This window comes from Myotis daubentonii, chromosome 4 (genome assembly GCF_963259705.1).
Source record: "Myotis daubentonii chromosome 4, mMyoDau2.1, whole genome shotgun sequence".
Taxonomy (NCBI): Eukaryota; Metazoa; Chordata; class Mammalia; order Chiroptera; family Vespertilionidae; genus Myotis; species Myotis daubentonii.
Window position 1 is genome coordinate 62,943,746 of NC_081843.1, and position 27,947 is coordinate 62,971,692.

General features: G+C 35.1%; 1 protein-coding gene across 3 annotated transcripts in view; it reads left to right on the forward strand.

Annotated features, from left to right (window-relative positions):
- Positions 1-27,947, forward strand: part of KIAA0825 (KIAA0825 ortholog) — a 367,814-nt gene that overhangs the window by 73,714 nt on the left and 266,153 nt on the right. For all 3 annotated transcript variants that reach the window (XM_059694100.1, XM_059694103.1, XM_059694101.1), the window contains exon 6: positions 20,364-20,528. In XM_059694100.1, coding sequence (XP_059550083.1) covers positions 20,364-20,528 — 165 coding nt within the window. The remainder of the gene's footprint in view (positions 1-20,363; positions 20,529-27,947) is intronic.

Genomic DNA, 27,947 nt, shown 5'->3' on the forward strand with positions numbered 1-27,947 from the left:
AATGAAGATGATTTTTTACAATTATCTTAAGTACTGTTTATAGAAAACTGCCGGCACTGTTTGTAATAATTTAGTTCTGTGCAATATTGTATATTACAGCTGTTATGCAGAAATATTAAGTTGCCTTTTTCAGTTTTAGGAAATTAGTGATTGTATCCAGCAGTACTAATTATTTTAAACATACAGTTATTAAAAAAAAATTACACACCACAGTGAGACATAAAAAAGGATCTATCTGTGACTAGTGGCTATAAAACTAAGTGTATCATTAGTAAATGCAAAAGAAAGAGTAACACTACTCCTAAGTTCACTGTCTTCAGGGACCCGAGAAGATGGATGCTATCATAAATGCAGGATTGTTACAGTAGTTACGGCATCACTTAGAGTGAATATCACCAAGATCAGAGGAACACATTATTGCTAATGGGATTTGTGCATGCATCTCCCCATGTACTACTTTGAAAATTTGCTCCTTAAAATTTCCCCATACACAATTGCTAAGTTTCCTTGTTTTTACTTTATAAAACTACTTCATATCTCATTTAACCCAAACCTAATTTTGTTTTCTTCTGTTTTTACTTACCTAATAAGCACTAAACCTTGAGCTTTTCGGTTAATTTTTCTCAATGTATGACTTCTTTAATCTTTCATTCAGTTATCATAAACCACAAATAAAATTTGGGCACTTAAAGTTTATATTCTTCTCCCTTTTTTAAAATCTTCTATTTCAAAGTGTTCGGTATGAATTTTTTCAATTTTCTTGGCATCATTTTGCTGTTTCACTTTTATCTAAATTATTTTGGCCCACATTTGTTGGTAGCTCATCATATGTTTTTATTGAATAGATTGAATTAGAAATTACAATTTGGACATTTGGATACTGTCTTTCTTAACTCCTCTTGAGACTAGAATGAACTTTGGCTTCATTTTCTTTTTTTTTCTTTCTTTCTTTTTTTTTTTTTAATATATTTTATTGATTTTTCACAGAGAGGAAGGGAGAGAGATAGAAAGTCAGAAACATCGATGAGAGAGAAACATCGACCAGCTGCCTCCTGCACATCTCCCACTGGGGATGTGCCCGCAACCCAGGCACATGCCCTTGACCGGAATCGAACCTGGGACCCTTCAGTCCGCAAGCCGACGCTCTATCCACTGAGCCAAACCGGTTTCGGCAGGCTTCATTTTCTTGATTGTGCATATTCATTTATTTGGCATGCTGTCACTGTATGACTAGTTAACTGATAGTAATATACATGCAAACAAACTATATGTACATTGTAAATTCAAGGTTATAACTTAGAATATCCAGATTTTGGTGCTTTCATTGTCATCTGAATCATAATCCAGATTTCATAAATTTGGACTTCAAACCTATTTACTTGAATGAAGTATAGCGTGTTTTTAGGCTTAGAAAATAGAAAAGAGTTGCTTTTTATAAGTGTACATTCTATCATAAGATAGAGAACCTACTTTACTAAATTCATTCCATTATGACATTTACATGATTCAGTAAAAATGAAATAATGTTGAACACTATTACTTAACATTGTGTAATGTATGTAATTTATACTTTATTTTTTATTATTGAAAGTATAGAAAGATTTGTCTCCAGATTAGAGTATGCCATTGAAAACCATAGACAAAATTTAAAAGTAAATTCTCATCTTTTATAATTACTTTCTTTACTAAGAAAAATGGTCACATGTTATCAAATATCTCTACAAATTTAGAGAATATAAAGGTGACAGACTTTAGCCTTCATTATCTGTGCTTTGCCGCTTTAAAAATCTACTTGATAGAAATTATCTCTTTTGCCATCTCATATTAAATAAGTCACACCCTACTAGTAATCTTTTAACATGCAAGTTTAAAATTGTTATGGTTGAAATTTTCATATCAAAGGTCAAAATGTTCAAAGTTTTATAATTCCTAAAATAATCCAAGTGGTTTATCCTGCATTATTATGATAGTATTAACTATCTCTAGCAGAGCTTGGAAATTGTAATGGTTATTATATTATGAAGGAATATGTAAGGCACTCATGGAGCGATGGGTGTTGTCTATGGATCATTAGCTAATTTAAAAAATTGATTCTTAAAGGTACTCCTTTGTTGTATTAGGTGAAGGCAATAATCATTATTCCCCAAGCAAAGGGAAAATTAAGTGCTAATTAGCAGGTTATGAAGTGTGCAATTGTAGTTAGAGCCTAAGCAGTATTTTCCCATTGGTAGCAAGTGCTATCTGGGGACACTAGAGTCAACAAATTGATTGCTGATAACTAATTGTGTTTCCAAACCCTGCAAAGTATTATTAAAGGTCATGTTGTTACCCAATACCATAGCAAAGCTTGGTATTGAAATCTTAACTTGTAATAAAGTTTGAATTTTCTCCTAAATTATTTTAGAGTTTATCCTATGATTATTTACATGTATGTTTATCATTAATTGGACCTTTTCCTTTAAGTACTTGAAGTTTTTATTCAATTATAATTTATTTCCATGTGTTGTTGTTTTTTTAAATTTATGATAAACCTCTGGGGGGGAAAAAAGATAAATGTAGCCCTCTTTATACTAATTTGAAAAGAAGTTGCATGTAATTAGCTTTCATAGTCATCACATAAAATTGCTTAATTATCTATGTTTTCACAGTTTGGGGCATCTAATCTTTATTGGTGATGTGATGGAGCTGATGTATTTCATGCTTAATTATTATGCCATATATTTGATCTTGAAAATTGGCTTTTAAGATATTTTAAGTTGGTATCTCCATGAAATATAGGGTTGAGTACTGAGATTAACTTTTTAATATCACATGGACATAATTCTAAATGTTAACTTTGATTTATAATTCCTATAAGAGAATTCTGAAAAGGCAATCTCTGTTAATATAGTTTGTGTTTTCTCAGGGAAAGAACAGGTTTGTACTTTTTTCTCCAATAGTTAGACTTCATAAAATCTGGTCTTCATCTTGAAACACTCACAGAAAGGATTGTTCATCTCATATCACTTTGGAATCACTCATGCCACTTTGTGATAAAAACAAAGAGACATAGCTGCTTCCCCAGTTCCTCACATCTAGCCTCCCAGCCTCCAAGTGAATTCCAAGCGAAGAAGTCTCACTTTGGCATCCTGGAAATCTCGGCTCTCCAAACAACTGTAAATGGCTGCTTTCCAATCCTTTTACTTGGTATGAGTGAAAGCAAACTCCACCAGTGATTAAAGAGAGGGACTTTACAACTTTCGCTCCAGTGTATTATTCATTGTCCCTTTTGAGACAAGGACCTCAGGGCAACCTTTAGTCTTACACGAAATGCCCATTTCTCGCTCAAATTTACTTCTCCTCTGATACTTCTTCAAACACTTTGGAGAAATGTGATCTTATCAATGAATGCTTTATTTAAGGTATCTTTAAGGGCCTGATAATATTCTCTTTATTTCGCTTGTTAAAAGTAGAGCGATTTGCAAGCTCATCTAATTGAGGCTCTTTTCTCCTTTATGCTCCTTTGAATTTTAGGTGTCTATGATCATAATGCTTGGTACACAGGCTGAAAGCATAGGCATCCCTCACAGCATTCCTTTGCAGAGCCCTGTCGCTTTGGACCAATGGTGAGGCAGTCTGGCTCCCTGGAAGATGCCAAAAGTTGGAAAAATCAGAATGGACTCTTCCTCATTAGGAAAATACTCATATTTGCTTCTCAAGTGGCAGGGCCTTCCTTCTGAACCCTTAGAGAAATCAGGGAGGTTCTTGAATTGAGTTTCTCTAAAGATAACCAATAAGGGATAAAGGAATGCTTACTGGATGAGTAAGAGCTTAGAAGCAGGACTAGACTGTCAGATAGATAATGGAGTGTGAGTGCTGTGGAAGGAGCCAGAGCAGAGATGAGACATTCCTGCTGACGACCGGCCTTAAGGGGAAGAAGACCATAAGGGGAAGACTGCATCCTGATTTGTAGGGCAGTGGGGTCTCCCCTGGGGCTTTCCCAGTTAGAGAAGAACCCAAAGTTCTATGGTCAGGAGAGAGGAGGTGGGCCAGCGGGGAGGTGGCTGCACTTCCAAAATGAACACTGGGAGCCTTTCTGGAGCCCTGGTTTGCTTTGTTTGTTTCAGAAATAACAATACAAATCTGTGAAAAAAATGAAAGCCTTGAATATGTTTCAAGAAATGATAAAATTGAGATCGTTTAGCTTGTTCATGAAAATGTTATGGGAGACTCATTCATCTAGGAAATTATGTGAACAGGGCCAGATTTACATTGGCAATGGGAAGAAAGAACAACTAGGATTTTGAAAACACATTATAGTATTTTTACTTTTTGTACAGTCCTTAGTACACAATTAAATATGTAAAGTTATGCTAAATTATAGACACCTAACATAAAATGAGAATAAAATGATCTACTGCTAGAACTACATTTTTAAGGAATGATTTTATTACTTAAAATTATCAGAGTAATAAATTTTTTTAAACTTAAAACCACCAAATATATATTAAGGAGAAAGTAGAGTCCTCACATTTTTTCCCCTCCATTCCCGATCCCCAGGATCACCAGTCTTACTTAAACTTTGTTGAATATTCTAGAATTTTGTTATGCACATATAAGAATTAATATATAAATCTGTATTTTAAAAAATGAGATCAAACTAGACATATTGTTCTGCAATGTGCTTTTTTTCATTAATATTTCATGACCTCCTCCCCTGTCAGTGCAATCTGGTCTGACATTCTTTTCAGTAGCACCGTGGTATTCCATAACATAGCTGTAGCATGATTTATTTGCATATGGCTAAATTTAAAGTGATTTTATCTGATTTGTTGACTCACTGGATTTAGAAAAATATCAATTTTTTTCTTCCAAAAAGGAATACATGCCCAATGTTATATAAATACAATACACATACACACATATAAAAATGTGTGTGTGTGTATGTACACAGTTTAAGTATATAAACTAAAAATTGTTAGATCTCTTTCACCTCTCTGCCCTTAATTGTAGCACCCCAAATTAACCCCTATTAATGGTTTGGTTTGTACCCTTCCACACTTATGCATGTGCATGTACTATATCTCTACATTCTATAAATTCCTCTACAATTTTTAAAAACTTACTATATCATGGACCTCTTTTGTCTCAATATGCACAAAATGATCTGCATTATTCTTTTTACAGGCTGCGAGTCATTGTGTTGTATGATTATGTAATTATTGATAGATAATCAGGCTTTCACAGTTTCTTTTCTTTGTATGCTCATGTTAGTTGAAAGTTTTATTCCTAGAAGTGATATTCCTGAGCCAAAGAATAAGCTAATTTAAATTTTGATAGGTAAATTAAAATTGCCCTCTAAAACCTATATATATATATATATATATATATATATATATATATATATATGTATGTATATATATATATACATATATATATATATATGTATATATATATATACATATATATATATATATATATATATATATATATATATATAGTGTCCCAAAATTCACGCAAGATTTGAATTTTGCTTGAGCATTAACAGCAACAACAACAACAAAAAATAAAAGCCTAATTTTACTTGGTTTATTGAATCAGATTCTAATATCTGTTGCCCTTTGATTTCAATCCCTTCAATTTGATAAGCATTACCAAATACCAGTTATGGCCCAGGAGCAGGGACAATGAAGACCAATGAAGACCACGGCTTTGCGTATGTGCCAGCAAAGCCATGGAGGCCATTTACCCGATGTGCTATTCCATACATAACCCTATACTGTATACTTTATGAATCAATAAAAAATTTACAATTTTTAATTATAAACCCGTGTTTTCTATCAAAATTACTTCTTGCGTGAATTTTGGGACTATATATATATATATATATATATATATATATATATATATACACTCACTGAGTTCTAAATATAAATATTCAGAAGCATAAATATCTAGGTTGATGCATGTGTTCATTTAGACATCAGTTCATTATGATTTTGTGTGTGTGCTAAAATTTCTATGCTTGCCTGCCTCCTGGATTGTCAAGGTTATTGCTTTCTTGTCAGATATCCTACATGGCAAAAACCAAAGGTGGGAAGTGTCTGGGCAAAGGGATGGAGAGGAACTTAATGCTCAATGTCTTAGAGCTTTGGAGTCAGACAGACTTGGCTTTGCATTCTAGCTTTGCTACTTGGCAGCTGTGTGGCCTTGGATAGGTTGCTTGTCTTCTATGAGTGTCAGTCCTTTAATCTATAAATGATAGATTTATCGATTATCAGAGATGCAAATGATAATAAAACCTACTTCATAGTGTCTAAGTATTAACGTTGTTATTATATATAGTGTCTGGCACAAACTGAGCACTTCATTATATCATTATTTAAAACATATACATATATACATAAATACATATACGTATATAATGTTAAACTGACAAGGTGACTTACCATCACATATCAGTACGGTGTTCCTAAATACCACTGTAATAAAGGGCTGCATGTTTGTTATTTCTAAATCAATTTCTCATTGCCTACTTCATTTTCTTTAAAATGCTTCATATAATGTTCTCTGGAAGTGCTGTATTAACTTTTCAACTTAAATAATGGTCATTGAATGAGACTGAATTAAAATAGTAGAGGTACTAGGGATCTCTTTTGTTTATCCTCATGACTCTGACCATCACAACATGTGAGTGACTGCCCCCTCGAGCTCCAGCACTGACCCCACCCCACACCTCCATGCTTCTAATCTAGAGCTAAATGCCTGCTCATTTGGTCCCTCAGGTGTTCCACAGGCACTTCAAACACAGCATGGATAAACGAGAGCTTTTGATTCCCCTGATCTCTGCTCCTCTTCCCCAGTTCAAGTTAATGCCACTAATAATTTCTAAAGCAGAAACTGTGACACATCTCCCTGTCTGCCCCCCTTCCTCACCATCAGAATGATCCCCAAGATTATTTATTTGCTTCACCCCTTGAATATTTCCAAGTCTATTTCTTCCTCTCCGTTCCTGCCATCAAGGCCCAATTTAGGTCTTTATCACCTCTCTATTTGGGCTGTTAAAATGGATTTGTTTTGTTTTACAATTGAATTCCTTACCATCACTTGTAGTTTCCTCCAAAACATCTGCCCAGCATACACCACTCTCCTGTGTGCAGCTCTTCAATGGCTCCTCATCACTGTCAGCATAAAGCCCCAACTATTCAGTATTAGAAACCAAACCCTCCTTCACCCAGCACCTGCCTTCTGCAGCCTCATCTCGTGCCTCTCCCCACCTCATATTTCTCAGTCTCTAGTAACAGTGAACTGACAGAAACCCTGTCAGTGCAGTGTTGTGTTGCTGTCTCCTACCTCTTTACCCTCCTCCTTCCTTTCTTGGCTAATTCCCATTGATCCTTTATGACAGCTCATGTGTCATTTCTTCCAGGAAGTTTTATCTGAGCTAGAGCCCTTATTCCATGCTCCCACAGCATCTCCATATGCCTTTCTCAAAGCTCTTAGCATATTCTATTAAAATATCTAATTAGGGGTCTGTCTCCCCATATGGACCCGAAGCACCTCAAGGGCAAGTATTATTTATTTTCCCCAGCACCCAATCCACTGCCTAACACACGACAGGAGTTCAATGAATATTTCTTAATTGATTCATTTTCTTCATTTCCTTGAAATAAATCAGTATCTGGAAGTATAATGTACTCGCCAACTAATCAACTTATTAATTGAGCCCCTACTATTTAAAAAATATTCTGCAAAGATTAATAGGCATTCCAAAAAGTAGAAGAACCTTCCCATCTAGACTGAAAAATAAAATATGAATATATAAAAAGCTGTTGGGAGTTATGCAGACAAGCCTCAGTTCTGAGAGAGTGATTTCAAGAGGTCCAGGTTCCCTTCTGACTCCCGTGCAGGGTGATCAAGATGAATTGGGACTGTGTTGGTTGCAAACGGATAGTATCTGAGTAGCAGAAAGAGATGAACCACAGTGTTCACTTTCTGCTGCTTTCCTATAATGCAAAGCAAAAATTGGGGTCCAGATGGGAGCCCAACGCAAGAGGAAGGACTCCGCTTGTGCTCAGGCTTTGCCGTCCTTTTATTCAGTTTGGGATACACCTGGAGTCCTTAGGCAGGCGATTTCCAGTAACAGACAGACTCTCTTATCAGTAAGGATTTACATGACTATCTGGTCGGGAAGTTGCTTCAGCTACCATTGTCTCTAGACTAAACAGTCATTGCATAGCTCTGACCTTTGCCAGGGCTCAAAGGTCACCAGCATTCCAGGCTCCTTGTCCACACCTCTCTGCTAGTGAGGACAATAGGGGCCTTCCCACATTCCTCAACTCTGCTTTAGAGCTAAACAATGAAACCTCTGGAAGAATAGAAACTGGAGGATTGCTAGAGACCTGAGCAACTTGTAATTAGCTTTCAAGCTGTATTTCGGCATCTGTTGCTTTTGTTTCTCCCTAATGCGATGACTTCATTCTCAGGACAGTTTCTCCACTCAGTAGAGTATGTACCCCTGGCAGCTTCCTGCTCCTATCTTAACCGCTTTCCTGTTAACCTGTGTTCAAAATGTCTTAAGGGGGCCCTGGCCAGTGTTACTCAGTGGTTAGAGAGCTGGCCTGTGCACCAAAGGGTCTCAATTTCCAGTCAAGGGCGCGTACCTCGGTTGAAGGTACAATCTGTATGTGTGGGAGGCAACCAATGGATTTCTCTCTCACACATCGGATGTTTCTCTCTCCCCCTCCCTACCTTCTACTCTCTCTAAAAACCAATGGGGAAAATATCCTCAGGTGAGGATTAACAAACAAAACAACTAAGTCTCAAGGGGGATCTCTGATTAGCCAAAGGATCAGCTTATCCCCAGAAAGGGAAAAACAGTGCTGGGCAGACAAAAACTGTGCCAAATAAACAGATAACTGTGAATGATGTGATATATAGCATAAGGGCAGATGACAGAGTCTTGAAAACCAGTCTTTGATGTTGGAATTACACATGTTTGTTCAAGTTTTTGAGCAGAAAAGTAACTTGAAAGAAGTGTTTCAACAGAACTTGTCCAGTGATGTATAAGATCTCCTGAGCTGGGAGAATAAGAAAACCTCCTAGAAGATCATTTTCCCCCAAGAATCCAAGTGTGAATTTTGATGAGCACTTATACTGAAGCAAAGCCTTAAAAATTGAGAACAGGACTGCTAGGTGGGAGGACACAGAAATCGTAGAGAGGCGTTAGAGTAATAGTTCTCAGAATGTGATTTCCAAATCAGCAGCCACAGCATCACCTAGAACATGGCACCACTCTAAATTCTCATCGGGCTCTCCCCCAGACTCACTCACTCAAAAACTTAGGGGGTAGCCTGGCAATCTGTGTGTTAACTGCTCTCCAGGGAATTCTGATACCTACTACAGTTTGATACCAATAAGGTGCATTTCAAAAGCTACCGTTGAGTTTTGTGACCTTGAGCAATTTCTTTGACCTCTTCATGTCGTGGAGGTAAATGCTAATATTGGTGCTTTCCTCACTAAGTTGATATGATTAGTGTAAATATACAAAAAAACACAAAAAACAAAACCCAAGTATTTTCTATTATTATTATTGATAGAGCTTGTTGTTTGAAAGACAGAGGAAAATAAAAGATGATTCCTAGAACTGGCTGAAGTATAGATTGGCTCTAGTTGATGGCCACTGTATTATTCCAGTATGGATCATACAGATTCAAACTGTTCATAGAAATTGCTTCCCGACATTCATACTTTGTTCTTCCCGTAAAATCTGGTGTTGCTGCTGTTTTTCACAAAGACTATGTTTACTGTGTTCCTCACTGATAAGTAACTTACCTTCTCTGAGCCTCAGTTTTCTCCTTATGGTTTCACTGAATATTAGAAATAATGCGTATGAGGTTTTTTACCGTATAGTATGTGTCCAGTAAACGGAGCTGTAGTTATTTGACCTCCATTTCATCTTTTCTCCTCCCCGCCCCCCATTTAACCAGGGTTTCTCCCTCTGCGTGTCAACTTCTCTGTGACTGTCTTGCATTCTTCCTATTCTTCTCAGGGCAGAGCTAGCCCTTTCTCTGAAGGGACAAATAGTTACTACTTTAAGCTTTGCAGGCCACATAGTCTCTGCCTCCACTACTCAGTTCTGCTGTTGTATCACAAAGCAGCCATAGACAAAATGCAAACAAAGCAGGGAGGCTGTGTTCCAAAGAAACCTTGTTTGTGGGCCCTGAAACTTGAATTCCATATCGTTTTCACATGTCCTGAAGTATTCTTATTGTTTTGATTTTTCCACTCCTTTTACAAAGAGAAAAGTCAGGTCAGCTCACAGACCATTCCAAGATGCATCCCTCACACTGTATGTGCCAGCCTCCCCCCAGCCTCCCTCTGCCTTTCTCTTTTTCTCCCTGTCTATCTACTCTTCTGTCTCTTTTTTGTCAGAACCCAGTCACCAATAACACTGGACCCAAATACAATACAAGCAGATTTTTAAGTATTTGTGTTTGTTGGACAAAGTTTTATGTTTTTTATTGTAGCATAAAAATAAACTAAATCAAAGATTTGTTTATATCTTCAAAAAAGCAACTTAGGTCCAGTTGCATAAATTTTCATGTATTTTCTATTTACCTTTCTTTTTTAATTAAAAAAAAAATGTTTCCATGAAACAAACCATATCAGAATAACAGAGCCCAGGATCAACCATTTGTATCAAAATATGATGGCAATCAACTGATATTTTCTTCAATTAATTTTTTATCCATATACTTTCTTAGCTCTGAATTCTTCTTCTATGTTGAACCTAATACAGTTCTTCTTGCCTGAACTTAAATAGTTAAAGAGAGATAAATATACTTTGAAGAGACAGGACTGGCCACAGGGAGCTGGTGGTGATTGGTCTGAGCTGTGGCCCTTGTTAGTCACCCTCTCCTGTTTTCAGATTCGCTCTGAGCCTCTCTCTGTCTATCTCCTTTCTGTCACATGGTGCCTAATACATGTATTATTTGCTAATTTGTTGAATTAGCAAGTGAAACCCACTTTAAAATGCTATTTGCAGCTCCTAGGCCTTTTGAGGCAAAAGGGTGTAAAAGACAGTATCTGCCACCAAGGTGCTCCAACGTCATATTTGAAGTTGGAGGGAAATATGTCTTTGCCTTTTGGGTTAAATAAGTATTTCTTAGGTGAGGAAGGCAGCTAAAAAGGTAAAATTGAACTATAGAAGTTGTTCTATGAAGAGCCCGCACACCTGAGAAGTGGCTTCCCTGCTCTCTGTTAGAATGCTGAGTTCATGAGCACACATTTCCGGGTGCGTACAAGAGATTTCCATCACCACTACGGCTACCATTTCATATTCGTTTTAACATACAGTCGTTAGGTATTATAATCTGCCTACTTGATAAAAAAAAAAGTGTAAAGAGTATCTTATTCTTTATTTTTTAGTATAAAAAAGGGAAAAAGTCCCATCTCTTTTGAAAGGTTTATGATTCAATTAGAAAATATATTAGGAAGCACACTCAGCAGGTGTCAACCTAAATCCATCTTTTTGATGATAGCTTTATTTTTATTCCAGTGCTAAATTTTTAAATTAATTTTAACGTGTTATATTAAGAGCTGATAATGGCACATCTTTGTCATAGCATATGTCTTTAAAAGTGAATTATCAATTCTCAGGTACAACCTTAGATTATAGTAAAAATGATTGTTAACTTAGTTTAAGTGTTTTCCATAGGTTAATTTTTAGTCGTGATAATAGAAGTAACACATATGAAAAGAGATAATGAACTGAACTCTAGCAAAAATTTGAGACCAAGAAACGAATATTAGGAAAATATGTCATTAATAATGTGCCATTAGCATATATTACTTAGAATTTAAACCCCATTTATTACACTATAGATGTCTTCTATATTAAGATGTTCCCCGAAAATGTCAGCATATCTAAGTATTTAAAACTGGGAGTTAAACTAGCATAAAAGAAAAAAAGGTCAGTTGAGAAAATATTCAGAAATTTGTCCAGGGTACAATTCTCAATCTTGGCTGAATTCAAAGGTAAGCCATTCTTTGATTAGCATCTTCAATTAACAGTGACCGCATCAGGAGTCAGGTATTCTCTCTCATGTTCTCAGTCAAATAAAGCAAAATAAGAGAGAAAATAGGAGAGGTACAGGAGTATCATACCCTTGGCAACTGAGAGAGAAGTCCGATCCCTTGCTAATGTAATACAGCTTTTGCCAGAGAAGATGGAATAGAGTGTGGGAGAATTTTGTTATCATTTAACAGTGCGTTTAGGTAACACCCAGTGGTGCCAGTGCTGGCCTGGGAATCAGAAAAGGGTAATAATAGAAGTAGTTTCTTTTCAGTTTTTCTCACTGACCCAGAAGAATAGCTTCCAGGTCACTCTGTTGCCACTCCTTTCAGCCAGTTAGGTTTCTCTTGGATGGTGAAGCAGGGATATTTTTGCTGCGTGGGCCCCTCCAAACGGAGCAGCAAACTTCCCTGTCACATGGGGGCTTTTGGTGCGTTGTCAGGATTTATTCCAAACATGGTGGTTCTCTCTGTCCATGTGTCCATGTGTCTACCTGTCTTTAGATCACTATTGCCGATCCTGTCAATGGCTGCAAAATTTAAGTGTAACAACTATCTTGTCCTAGTAGGCCCTAGACCAGTGATGGCGAACCTTTTGAGCTCGGCGTGTCAGCATTTTGAAAGACCCTAACTTAACTCTGGTGCCGTGTCACATATAGAAATTTTTTGATATTTGCAACCATAGTAAAACAAAGACTTATATTTTTGATATTTATTTTATATATTTAAATGCCATTTAACAAAGAAAAATCAACTAAAAAAATGAGTCCACGTGTCACCTCTGACACGCGTGTCATAGGTTAGGTTGACCATCACTGCCCTAGACCAATCAGAGAAAGAAGTTACAGAAAATGCAGGCATAATACATAGTAGCAATTCATTCTTTTTTTTTTTTTAAATATATTTTATTGATTTTTTACAGAGAGGAAGGGAGAGAGATAGAGAGTTAGAAACATCGATGGGAGAGAAACATCGATCAGCCACCTCCTGCACATCTCCCACTGGGGATGTGCCCGCAGCCCAGGTACATGCCCTTGACCGGAATCGAACCCGGGACCCCTCAGTCCGCAGGCCGACGCTCTATCCACTGAGCCAAACCGGTTTCGGCCAATTCATTCTTTTTAGTAGAATGTTTTGGTTGTCATATACCACTTCCAAAACAGTGGCCACTTAGGATTAGTCTCTGTGTTTGTCTAAGTTCCTGAAAGGGTGGAGCATTAGTTATTCCTCATTTTTTAAATATATATATTTTTTATTGCTTTCAGAGAGGAAGGGAGGGGGAGAGAGTGAGAGAGAAACATCAATGATGAGAGAGAATTATTAATTGGCTGCCTCTTGCATGCTCCACACTGGGGATCAAGCCCACAACCTGGGCATGTGCCCTTGACCGGGAATCGAAATGTGACCTCCTGGTTCACAGGTCAATGCTCAGCCACTGAGCCAGGCCGGCTGGACTAGTTCTCCTCATTTTATCCCCTCACCTTTGGCAGGGACTAGGTCATAGTTAGCAAGAGAGTTAGTTGTCTGTGTAAATGTTTTGAGGCCTTTTATTTTATCACTTGAAAAGAGTAATAAGATTATTAAGTAGAAGCTAAATGGGACCTATTCTTCTTGCAATGGCAAGTAGAAGTTTTTAGGAGTTGTAAATCTCCTTAGTGGGAGGACATGCTATGGGTGCTACTTCTTATAAAGTCAGACAGACCAAGGAAGAGATCCTCAACCAGGAGATCAATCCCTCAGGCCTCAGAGGACCTGGGACCCTCCTAGAATTATATTCAAAGCGCTGTTTTTGTGAACATCAATGCATAGCTTGTATTAGATTCTCAAAAAAGATGATGACCCCCCCCCCCCCCCCACACACACACACAAAAATACCCAATGTTTTAAAGGCTGACACATAAAATAAGCAGTGGAAGGTTTTGGAGTCGGACTACCATTCAACTTTATAAATGTTTAAGCTTAGAGATGGAGTCCATTAGAGATCAGTAGTACTTAAAGTAGTTAATAATGATATGACTCATAGGTCTCTGATATGATGTTTATTGTTCTTTCTTCCCAAAATATTTCCTGTTTGGATTGACATACAGTAGTTAATGTTCAACTCATTTAATATTAGTATTTTACTAAAGAAACATGTTAATGGCAGGAAGAAAGTGCAAAACAAAATGAGTAAAAAGCAGTTAGTTTTGTCTCTGACACTCAGAAATATGTATTTTTTAAAATATTTTATTGGTTTTTTACAGAGAGGTAGGGAGAGGGATAGAAAGTTAGAAACATTGATGAGAGAGAAACATAGATCAGCTGCCTCCTGCACACCCCCTACTGGGGATGTGCCTGCAACCAAGGCACATGCCCTTGACCGGAATCGAACCTGGGACCCTTCAGTCCGCAGGCTGATGCTCTATCCACTGAGCCAAACTGGTTAGGGCTATTTTTTTTTAAATCATTCATTCATGTAGATACTCTGATGAATAGTGGGAATGCAATCATGGGGGAAAGATCTCTGTCTTTCAGGAGATTACAGTTTCTGGAGACATCTCCCAAACTAACAATTAGAATGCGACATTGAGCTAGAATGAAGGTATGATGTGCCGGGTGAAACAGGAAGGAGCATGGAGAATAGGAAACTAAGCTGGTCTGGGATCTGAGGCAGGCTTCATAGAGGAAGTGACTCCCCTCAGTTGCTGCTGTAAGATAAACTTCATACACTATTGAGGCACAGAGAGACCAAGCAAATGTCCAAAGTCACAGAGCTAGTAGGGAACAGTGCCAGGACTTTAACCCAGCCATCTGGTTCCTAATTCTACATGCTAACTACTTTACTCTAAGGCCGCTTGTGCCACAGGTAGTGGTATTATAAATAGCAGCATGCCACCTAATAAAACATGAAGGGGGTGGTGAGGGGCGGGGGGGCGGGGCAACAGAAGTGGGGAAACCAGAGAGAGTTGGAGGAATCCAACTTCCATCTTCCAAGAGTTAAATGTTTTCTGACTTCAAATTCAGATTCATTAACTGCTAGGAGGCTCAGCTTCCCCTGTAATCCTCTCTCCAATCTCTCACCACCCAGAAGAGGTGTTCTGATAGCCGTGGAAATCTAAGTTTCCATATCTTCATCTTGTGTTGGGTTGCATTTTCACTCAACCTCAAAGATAACAACTTCATGCTTTTAATCATTTATTCACTCATTTATTTACTCAACTTCTCTAACAGTTTTGCACTGACTGTTTTGAGTGGTACCTATGGAAGCTTCCTCAAAAGAGATCAAGAAACAGTTCAGTTTTTAAAACTAAGGTGGAACTATTTCTTATCTTAGTTTTACCTCAGATGCTGTCCTAGTCAGTCAAATTTGAAAAGTAAGTTACAAAAATAATGCTGGAGAAAAGAGGAAAGAAACAGCTTCCATTACTTCTTGGTGTTTGTGACAAAAACACAAGGGCATGGTGCTTGTATGCAGTTCCTTCCCCTGCTACCCGGTGCCCTGGAGGCAGGTGCTCAGGGAGGCACAGTGCTCCTCAGGCCACTGCAAAGCCAGTGTGCTCCCAGGTCCCACCTTCTCTCAGGAAGTCACTTGGGTGATGGCAAAAAAATGCTGCTTATTTTTGTTCCTATGTGGTCCCTCTGGAACAAATATATTCCATTTGGATTATGTCATGAATTTCATCTGAAATAATGAGACTCTCAGTACCTTTTGTGTGTCATCTCTCTTTCACATCACTTGTCTGGTGGCACCAAGAATACTTCCTCACTGGAAATAGATCCTTTCACATTCAATAATAGGGTGGCTAGTGTTCGTTTTTCTTGGGAAAACAAAAATGTGCGCCTTTTATCCTATTATACTGATCCACCAGCTTCAGATTATCTGATTTTCTAGCTTCTCATTTTCTCCTGTATCTTAATGCTATTATTAACAAGAATTCTGTTGCTAATGGTTTTGAAAAATAATATGTGTGCTTTCAGCTACTACCTCTATTTTTATGGTTTGTCTGATTTAGCTGGACTTTGATAATTATTCCAAATGTTGCTTTGTTGTGGATCAAATGTGAGGAGCCCTAATGCCCGTCTAGATTTATTTTCAATGTCCTTACTTTTTCTATAAGAGAATGGAGTTAATATTTTAACTATTAGCCACTAGATGAAAAATACCTCTAAGTGTATATTCTGTAGTTTATGTCATATTTTTGAGTATATATTTTCTATTTAATATAACATTATTCTCTCTCTCTCTCTCCCTCCCTTCCTCCTTCTCCCCCCCCCCCCTCGTTTTTATGTATTTACTTAGGACAATAGTTCAATGAATATCTGTGCATATTTTTTTCATGGTGAAATTTTATAAGAGTATAATCCAGAGCAGTTTTCCCTTAATTTTTTTTTTTTTTTTTTAGGAAATCCAAGATGTTAATAAATGTATTGGTAAATGCATTCTTTGGTCAAAAAAGTTTGAAAAACAATATTTAAAAATCACATTATTATACAAGTAAATAGAGACTTTAACATACTAATTTGCATTGTGAATCACTTTAAAGATTATTTTCTATGCAGCAGTTCCCAAACCTATTTGATCATAGAACCCTTTTCAAATGATTATCCAGTTGAGAAATGCCCTTTAACAGGACAGACATAGAAATGCGAGCAGCATAGAAATAAGTAGCTTTCATCATAACCATCATAAACAAAAATTTATATTGTGTTCAAATACTTTAAATAATAGGAAAGCAGAGAATTTTAAATTTTAGGAAAAAATTTATTAAAATTGTATAGAGGGAAAAAACCCCAACTATCTAGTTATTATTTACATGACTTACTCATTGTTAGTTGACAGTAAATTAAAGTTTTACTTTAAAATAGAAATTTATTCTTTTCTCTCTACTAGTATTAGGATTTAGGAGAAATTTTTATTTCCTGAGAATCATAGAACTCATCCTACATAAATCAGCAATCATTATTTTAGATATTTTATAACAATGATTGATGGCCAGCTAAACATAGTTGCCTATATATAAACATAAATGTCCAAAATGTCTTGAAGCAAAATATTTCCATAGTGACAAACAGGCAAACAAACAAATAAGTAAACAAATACAACGAATAAAGGCCAGGTTGGCTTAGGGGAGGAAGGAGAACTGGATTATGTCCAGATAAGGTTTTCTGTAAAAGGTGACTTGGAGGAGAGCAGCAAACAGAATCTTGAGAAGGAAAAGAGATTAATTTAGTGATTTCTGCCGAAAGAAACTTTCCTAATTTGGTTAACAGTGAAGACTCTGAAGAACAGAAAAATAGATATGCTTAGGCAAATAGAAAGCATGAGCTAAGGTGTGATGATTAAAACACTAGTCCTGTGAGATACTGTGGGGAAAGTAAGAGAAATAAGTCTGGGAAATGCTATTTCATCCTTTGTGTTTAATTTTGCCTTAATTGAACTTTCACAAAATTAATTTATAACAGAATTATTTTCCCCATAAGTTAAGAATCCTCACAATACTCCTTGGGAGAACACTGAGCTAAAGGTAATAGGAAATAAGGACTGCTAGTTAATGCAGTCTATCATTATCATTGCTTCTTTGGGACAAAAATGATGAAATTTAGGTCATACATATTATTCTGTCCTCTCTCATTGTTAATTTATAAAGATAAATTGAATTGAAATGGATTTATCTTTCAATATTCTTAAATTTCTGAAATATAAAATACTTCTAAATCCAGGATATGTAGGTAAGACTTCTTCAGGTAGAATCCTCATACCCTATATAATTTTTAAATAAGTAGCACTATTAGATTATAGTATTTTGACTCAATTTCTTTTGTGGGAAGGGAGGGGGAGCTTTTTTGCTTAGTTTATAAACATACACAATACTTCTGATTTAGAATTGAGCTACACAAAACCTTCTTAAATATATATCATTTCTATTAAGGAAGTAGGACAGACTCTTAATCATTGAAAAGTGGGCTTATAAGCATTTACTTTGAAAATCAACATCTTTAAGATTTAGAAGGTTAAACCAACCCCTCCATCTATATGAACAAAACTTAACAGAGATCAAATAGAGTAGACCGAGTGAGAATCAAGCAACTGCTAAACAAATGGTAATCTATTTATTCTCTTTTCATTTTTAGGTCATGATTTTAATAACAGAATCTTAGCTATATATATTGGTTGTATGTGTTCTGTTCTCTGGCTTTCCAATGGAAGAACAGTAGATGTGAGTAGGGCTGTTTAGAAACAGACTTTGTATGTAGGACTAACATCAATTAGAGATGAAACAGAATTTTTGTAGGTACTCATAGATTTTTTTCAAACCTTTTTTTTTTTTTTAACTCTTTAAGAAGAGAACTGCCCTGTAGGGTGGCTCTTTTAGTTAAAGCATTGTCCCGTCCACCAAAAAGTTGCGGGTTCTATTGCCCGTTAGGGCACATACCTAGGTTGTGGGTTCTATCCCTGGTTGGTGCGCATATCGGAGGCAACTTATCGATGTTTCGTTCTCACATCAATCTCTCTCTCTCTCTTTCTCTCTTCCGTTCCCTCTCTATAAACTAAAAAGTAAACAAACACACATTTCCTTGGGTGAGGATAAAAAAAAAAAAAGAATAGGACTAAATTCCACAGTTTAAGTTGGTTGACAGGTTTCTCTCATATTACCTGCAATGATACCATGACAATTTTGGTCCTCAGTAAAAAACTGTTATATGGTTACAAGTTTGTTGTAAACATTTTAAAGTTTATGAATTACCCATAAAATTGCTACATTATTGGAATCTTCCTTCTAAATCCATATGATAAAGGTAACCAATTTTTACATGGAATCGCCAGAACTAACACTCTTAATTTTTTCTCTCCAAAGGAACTTGATGCTTATTTTATAATAGTACTCAACATTTTCAGTTTGTAATTAAGTATCTTAAGAAGTGGCAATAATAAAGAAAGCATTCTTTAAATACTTGAAAACTTGGTCAAAGGTGCTATTTGGTGAGGTCAGTCTTGGTCTCCATATTCTTAAAAAGTTTAAGATATTTTTCTATCATATTAAAATTGTAGTGTGACTTGAAAGTAGCATGATTATAAAAGGAAAATAATCAACTTTTGTTTATTTTAAGGTGTACTGTTCTTTAGAAAGCAATAGATATTACAATTATTTTTACAGGTTAATTTTTAAAACAAGGCTTCATGAATTATATAGTCTAGCTTCAACTACTAAGTCAATTTGCTTTGTTATTAGTGATATAGTAATGACACTTCTAAGATCTTGAAGATTTATGTATTTTATCTAGTCTTTAAAAAAATCTTTGTTTTAATTTCAGACTACAAAAATATACAGATTCCTTAAATGTTACTATTTTGCCACATTTTCACATTTGCATTCTCTTTCTCTTAAAACTGTTCTTTTCCCTGAACTGAGAATAGGCTACAGACATTTGCCTTTATATACTTTAATGTATATTTCTTAAACAAAAGGTCATCCTCTTTCATAACCACAGTAAAGTTATCTAAATCAGAAAATTAACAATCATGCAATAATAGCATTGAATTGTAGACATTACTCAGATTTCACCAATTTACCCCAATAAAGTCCTTTATAATAAAATAAAATACTAATAGTGTATTAACTATTTTACTAGAGGGAGGGAGGGAGGGAGGGAGAGAGACAGAGAGAGAGAGAGAGAGAGAGAGAGAGAGAGAGAGAGAGAGAGAAACATGGATTTGTTGTTCCACTTACTTATGCATTTATTGTTTGCTTCTTGTATGTGCCCTGACTGGGGATAGACACCCAACCTTGGTGTATCAGGGCAACACTCTAGCCAACTGAGCTACCCAACCCGGGCCTGATTATGTATTAATTTCAATTGTCATGTCTTTTTAGACTTCTTTGAGTAGATCATTTGTCTAGTCAAAACCTAGTCTGTGTTTCTGGACACAATACTTTTGAAGAGTATAGATTAGCTATTTTGTAGAATGTCCATCAATTTGGATTTTTCTTAAGTTTCCTTGTGACTAGATTAAAGTTGTGCCAGACTTTTTTTTAAAAATAAAATTGTATAAAATATGATTTTACAACAACAAATCACATTCCTGTTTATACTCTGAGAATAAATACATATTTATTTATCATATTTGTATTAAAGAGAATACTCATCTCCAGTTCCCAGAAGAAAAGACTCTCCTAGGAGATTTTATATGTATTTCTTAAAGAGCAAACTTGGTTTATTTATTGAAGGTCTAATTAGTTTTGATTGTTTATGTAATCACATAGATTATTATAGCATTTACTGAAAAAAAAAATACAATGTACTATAGTATTGATCTTCTCTTTTCACAGTTACTCCTGAATGCCCACAGAAAGGACAAAATTTTTTTATTTCCTTAGATGAACTTGAATTCTTATCACAGCTTATAAAATCCTTTTTGAAGCTGGAAAAAAATGTTCAAGAACTGTTTGAAGAAATTTTTTTATCACTCAAGATACCAAGGAACAATAAATCAGGTAACGTGCCCTTTTGTTTAAATTGTAAATCCATTATTCTCCCTATTTTTGCTTCCAGCTACTGAATCTATACCATTACTTGAAAAAAATTTTTTTATAGAATTCTTTAAAGAAACATAAAGCCTGAGAGAAACATTAAGAAAATTCTATTAAACCATAGAATTACATTTTTATCCTTTATACATGGCAAATTCCATAATTCTAGTTGACAAAGCATTATAAGTCAATTCCAGATAATTGCCTTTAACTAAAATCAGATCTTTTTTTTTTTTAATTCGAAGAAACACAGTCTGGCCTATGAAAAAAATAAGCAGACTTAATGATCTAGTGTAGCTCCTCTTCTACTACTAGCAGCTGGATGACCTTGAGCAAAAACAGTTACCTTCCTTAAACCTCAGTTTTCTCATCTTCCCAATGATGGTATAGGACGAAAATACATTTCTCTTTGTTTTCTTTTACAATTAGATGCTTTATATTGCAATATGTTATGTAGGGCTATGAGAATTAAATGATTTATTGTATGTGAATTCTTGAAAAGAAACTCTAGCATTTCATAAACAATAAATGTGTTGTTCTAATAGTAATTAGAATTATATAATATGTTACTTTAAGTTTAGTATAATAAAATCTTTTAGAAGAAAGCAGTGCCATGTGTGTTGGAAGAATGTTTCTAAAATTAAAGGTAGAATTCAAAGCCATAATATGTTCTGTGTGTTCATATCTATACTTATACCGATTTTCACCTACATCAGAATGAACAATACAAAATTATCTTTTACATGATACTATATATCATTTGAAGGAATAAAAATAGATAGTGGTTGTATTTGTGAAACAAAGTTAGGCAAGCAAATGAATCTGAAATTTCAGAAGCTAATGTCTTAGAAAGGAATTACACTTGCTTTAATATATTTACTTTTATGTTTTTAAATTTACTTTGCCTGGGTAAATAATGTTAGAAAAGTGATAGGGTTAAAGTTTGTTTTATATTAAGCATAGCTTACTAGCCTTCTATGTTTCAAGTTAAGTTTAAGTAATACTATTAAGTTATAAAGTAACTAATGTAGAGCACTTTTCCAAATTTGGAGATAATTTGAAGAAAAATGGAGATGGACTATACTAGTAGAATTTGGATGCTGACAAAGAAAAACAATGAAAAAAATAAAAATATGACACAAAATATTGAAGTTAAAAAACAGAATAAAAAAGTAGATTTGATTAGGAAATCATGTGAGCCCTAGAGGGTTTTCTAGAAGGAACTGACTGGCCATGGAGAGATCTGAGTAAAGAAATATGACATCCCAATTTTTTATTGCAATGTTGATTTCTCGAGTGGTTGACACTTGGTATAGATACTCATACATTATTCCTGGCTAAGATTTGCCATCCCTCATCCACATCTGTAGCAGGTCTTTTCTGAGGTGTGGATAAAGAAACAGTGCATTTCAACAAATCTAGATCCTACCCATTTAGTCTCATCTTGTATTGGTCCTAGGACAGACCTTAGAAAATTTAGGTCAATTCTGAGAACTTTATTCCCCTTAAGAGCAACAAAAATTGAAAATTAGAATTGTGTTAGATAGGTATTGTAAAGATGTAAAACTGCCAAGGCCAAGAATTGAAGCAAAAATTTGTCATAGTGATTTCAGAAAAAAAGAAGAAAAAGTGGGTTTGACGTCATTAGATTAAAATTAAGCAATGTTGAGATTTGGCAAATGCTGTATATTTAAGAATAACAGTTGCCATTATTGAATAAATCAACAGAGAAAATATATTATTATGCCACAATATTAATGTCTTATTCTAAATTTAGCATCATGGCAGATAAAAGCAACTTCAGCCCTAGCCGGTTTGGCTCAACGGATAGACCATCGGTCCTTGGACTGAAAGGTCTTGGTTAAATTTCTGGTCAAGGGCATAAACCTTGGTTGCAGGATTGATCCCCAGCTCCATTCAGGGTGTGTGTGGGAGGCAAACAATTGATGTGTCTCTCTCACATGAATGTTTCTCTCTCTCTGTCTCTCCCCCTCCCTTCCACTCTCTCTAAAAATCAATGGAAAAATATCCTCGGGTGAGGATTTACAAAAAATAAAATAATAAAAATAAATACAGTGGGGCCTTGACTTACGAGTTTAATTCATTCTGAGACCGAGCTTGTTAAGGAGCTCATTAAGGAGCTCATTAACTCAAATTACTCTATCAACTCAATGCAAAAAGAGACAGCTGGTATCTCAAAAAACTCGTTAGTCAGGACACTCGTAAGTCAAGGCCCCACTGTAAAAGCAACTTCAATATCACATTAATAATAGTGTACTATAGATATGTATTTGTGGATTATTGAACATAGTTTGGAATGAATTTTGAAGGACAGGAATAAGAAATGTCTAAGTACTAGAGCACCCCTTGTGATATATATCTTTTTTATTGTTAAAATTTTTAATTTTTTGTAACAAAGCCAAGATTGATTTAATCTGACATAACTTTATGGCTCCCTGAAAATAATGATCTTGGAGGAAATTGTCAAGAAAAAAATGTTTTATTGTGTGCAAGCCAAGCTAATCAATTTTTATCAAAAACCTTTGTTTCGTAAATCAGAAAGGAAAAGATTCCTTGAAATGGATGATTAAAGAAACCAAATGTATCTTAAGTTATCCTGATAGTTCATCTTTTGCTTAAAAATCTTGTGTGGGAGAGAATGGGGGAAAAAGATCAAGTCATTTGGTTTCCTGTGTATTTCTTTGATTGGAGCATATTTTGCTAATAAAGATCTTGGAAAGAGTTACCTACTATGTCTATGTAACCAAAACAGTGTGATGAAAGGTAAGTTTTTGTGTGTATTTTTTTATTGTCCAGATGTTTTAAAAATATCCAGGTGCTTAACATCACATAAAGAAAATATAAAGATGTTTAACCAAATAATTTACTTTTTACTTTGATGTTTTCTACTATGTTATAGAATTAGTCAAATTGGCAGTGTTCTTAGTAATTTGAATATGACTCAATAGATGTTATAGAGACACAAATTTGTTTTTGAGAAATAAATGGTATTTAGTTACATTTATTTGCTTTTATGGGTCATAATTTGATGGTTTTCTATTTTGGTCATTTCAGAAAAAGATAGGACATTATTTGATGGTTACTGTATTTCTTTTAGGTGATTATATCTTATGAAGTAGCTTCAGGTTTGATTCTTTCAAAATAAAGTTGTTCTTCAGGCAGTTCCTCAAATTTTCCAAAGGTGGCATCTGAGATTTATCTAAACCAGGATTTCTTGGCCCTCATTTTTCTTTAGCCCCAGCAATGACAAAGAGCAATGGCTGCTTCAATTGGATGTAAGAAGAACACTTAGGGTTTGTCTCAGAAGAATCAAAGATTTCAGATCTTCTGAAAGATTGTTTGTACTCTTAGGGGGTCTTAAGAGGGGTCAAATGGCTTCTAAGAGTTCCTTAGCTAGATGGTTAAGGGATTGTATTAGGGAGGTGTATGTAGTTAAGGTAAAGAGGCTCCTAGGGTTTGTAAAGCTCATTACACTAGGACTTTAGCTGTTTCTTGGGCAGAGAGGTCGAAGGCTTCCACATTGGAAATTTGCAAGGTGGCCACCTGGGCTTCTCTTCATACTTTTTCATAGTATTATCTCTTGGATGTAGTCTCTTCTACAGATTCAGCTTTTGGTGGGAGGTTACTTGTGAGCCAGAAAAGAGCAGTGAAGAAAAGAAAGACTTGTAGTTCCCACTTAGAGCTGCCAACAAGGCAAGTTGCTTTGTAGTATGCACAATGGGAGCCTATGAAGACCAATTTGGGTGTGAAAGTGGATGTCACAGGGAAGTACTGCCAACCTCTACTCTCCATGAAAGAAAGCAACAGTGTGGGAACTAACCAGAAGTGTAAAATGAACCACAGTGAACTCTGTGGGGAAGGCTGCTCAGCAGCTACCATTCCTGTGATGCTCTGCACTCTACTGAGGTCCTTTATTTGGGCATGCTCCTAAAGAAATCAGTGTTGACTGCATGCAAATAACCTGTATTTTAGAGCATTGAGTCCAAAATGGGCTACCTTCTCTAGACGATGTGAATAAGTGAATAGGATTTTTAATGTATTTTTAAATAGGTGAAGTAATTTGTCACATGTTCACAGAATTTATGAAGTTTGACAATGTGGAATTTTGAAGTTGACCATTTTGAATTCCAAACAAATATAAAATGCCACAATTTGTTAAAACCATGAGATATTTTATTAGTATAGAGTCAATGTTACGAATCATGTCTTAAAATGATTCTTTTTGCTTCTCTATGTAGTATTCAGTTTTTTTAATCTTTTTTTAATTTGGAGGGAGACTATATTATAAAGATTATCAGAATTGTTTGATAATTCATTTTCTGTCTTACTATAGAATTGCCCATCAGCAAGAAAGGCTTGGGAAGCTTATCTTCTTATTTACTAATCTTGAAAATAGGCAGATGGTTTATGTAAATATCAAAGCATGTTACTTTGAATGAATAGGCATATTGTATTTAGAGTGTAACAATAAATATAAGATAATTAACTTTTTTCATAAACTTAAATTATAGCTACACAACAGCAGATAGTTATTTCCAGATATAGATTTGCAAGCTTATGCTTCAAACTAGTGTCATTATTCCAGTGTAAATACCTTTTAAATTGGCTGGTTTTGTGAGCTATCTGTAGAAAAGCAAAGTGACATTAAGAATCCAGGTGTTGCTCCTTCATGTCATTAACTTGATCTTCATTATTTTTTCTTCTTTAAAAATGTTTTTGAATAATAGTTCCTCATATGGTAAAGCAGTTAAAGAGGACAAAAGAATGTATGCTGAAAAGTATGTCTAGTTCTATTCCAGTTGTCTAGTTTCACTCTCTAGAGGCAACTACTTCCATATCTATCCCTATGTTAAAATAAAACAAAATCTGTACATACTATGCAGAGATTCTTTTTCACTAACAGTTATGTAGAAATACCTCATTCTTTCTAACAGCTGAATAGTTTTCCATTGGTGCATTTAACCAGGTACTCACTGATGGACATTTAGGGTTTTACTTTCCTGTTTATTTGTGACCACAAACAATGATATGGCAAATTTTCTTGAATGATGTCTTAATATTGCACATGTATATCTGGATGATAAATTTCTAAAGTGAAATTGTCAAGTAAAAAAGTATGGTCATTAAGAGGATGAAAATACTAACCATAGACTGAGAAAACTATTTGCAAAACACATATCTGATCAAAGACTTGTATCCAATATATATATATATATATATATATATATATATATATATATATACACACACATACACACTTTTAAAATTCAACAAGGAAACAAAAAACTCAATTTAAAAGTGAGGGGAAAAAAGTGAGTCAAAGATCTGAAGAAACACCTACCAAAGAAGATATACAGTTGGCAAGTAAGCGTATGAAAAGATGCTCCACATCATATGTCATCAGGACATGCAGATTTAAACAGGAGAGCACACTACACACCAATTAAAATGCCTAATGCTAGAAACACTAACAGTATCAGTTCTGGCAAGGATTTGAAATAACAGGAACTCTCATTCATTGCTAATAGGAGTGTAAAATAGTATAGCCTCTTGGAAGACAATTTGGTTGTATCTTTCAAAGCTAAACATTGTCTTATATGATCCAATAATCATGTTCCTAGCTATATACAAAAATGGATAGAAAACTAATGTCTACACAAAAATCTGCACACGAATGTTTGTAACACTTTATTAATAATTGCCAAAGCTTGGAAGCAACCAAAATGACTTTCCTTAGGTAAATTTGATAAACTATGGTACATCAATACAATGGAATGTTATTCAGTAATAAAAAGAAATGAGATATCAAGCCATGAGGAAACATGGAAGAATCTTAAATGCACATTGCTAAGTGAAAGAAGCCAGTCTAAAAAGCTTACATATATGATTCCAACTATATGAGATTTATGACATTGTGGAAAAAACAAAAGTATAGGGACAGTGAAAAGGCCAGTGGTTGTCAGGAGGAGAGAAAAGGAGAAGAGAGGTGAATAGGTTGACCACAGGGGATTTTAAGAATAGTGAAATAATTGTCTATGATATAATAAAGGCAGATACATGATGTTATGCATTTGGCAAAGCCCATTGAACTGCACAACACAAAGAATGATGTGCAGAATCTAAAAATGCTCTAAAAACTAAAGTCTATTAATTTTTTTTAAAGTATGGATATTTTGAGAGAGTATCAAGTCAATTTTTATATCTGTTTTGCTTGCTAATGCAGAATTGTTTATGTGATTTAGATCTTTTGAAAAAATAATTCATATTTTTAATAACTTTATAGTTTCCTTTTTCTTTTAAGAAATATTTTTATTATTTGCATTACAGGTATTCCACATTTCCACCTCATACCCCCTCCTCCCAGCCCCTGGCCCCCTGCCCCAGTCCTTCATTGCCCTATTTATTGTCAGTGTCCATGGGCTATTCATATAAGTATATAAGTTCTTTGGTTTATCTCTTCTCATCTCCCCTATCCCATACCTAGGAATAAACTTAACCAAGCAGGTAAAAGAGCTATACTTGGAAAACTCTAGGACATTGAAAAAAAGAAATAGAGGAAGATGCAAAAAAAAGGGAACCATATACCATGTTCATGGATTGGAAGAATTAACATCATTAAAATTCCATATTACCCAAAGCAATCTATAGATTCAAAGCAATCCCTATTAAAATGCCAATGGCATACTTCACAGAACTAAAACAAATACTCTAAAAATTTTTGTGGAAACAAAAAAGACTATGAGTAGCTGCAGCAATCTTGAGAAAGAAAAACAAAGTTGGAGGAATCACAATACCAGATATCAAACTATACTACAAAGCCATTGTAATCAAAACAGCCTGGTACTGGCACAAGAATGGGCATATCGACCAGTGGAACAGAACAGAGACCCCAAAAATGGACCCATACCATTACAGTCAATTAATATTTGACAAAGGAGGCAGGAACATACAATAAAGACAGTTTCTTCAACAAATGGTGTGGCAAAAAGATGAAACTAGACCACTAACTTACACCATACACAAGAATAAAATCAAAATGGATAAAAGACTTAGATGAAACCATAAGAATCCTGGAAGAAAACATAGACAATAAAATCTCAGACATCTCACATAGCAGAATTTTTATCGATGCATCTCCTTTTTCTTTACTTAAAATCTTTGATTAATCTGGATTTTATTTTAATGTTAGAATTGATCCTTATTTATATGTATTATCCTCTTCTTAAGAAGACATTAAAATCCAGGTCATAGAGAAAATATTTTAGGTTAACTGGAATAACACTGATCTAAAACCTTCTTATCGTTGTTGTGATATTTGTTGAGAAATGAAGTAGGATTCCTAAACTGCAGTCCATGGGCCCT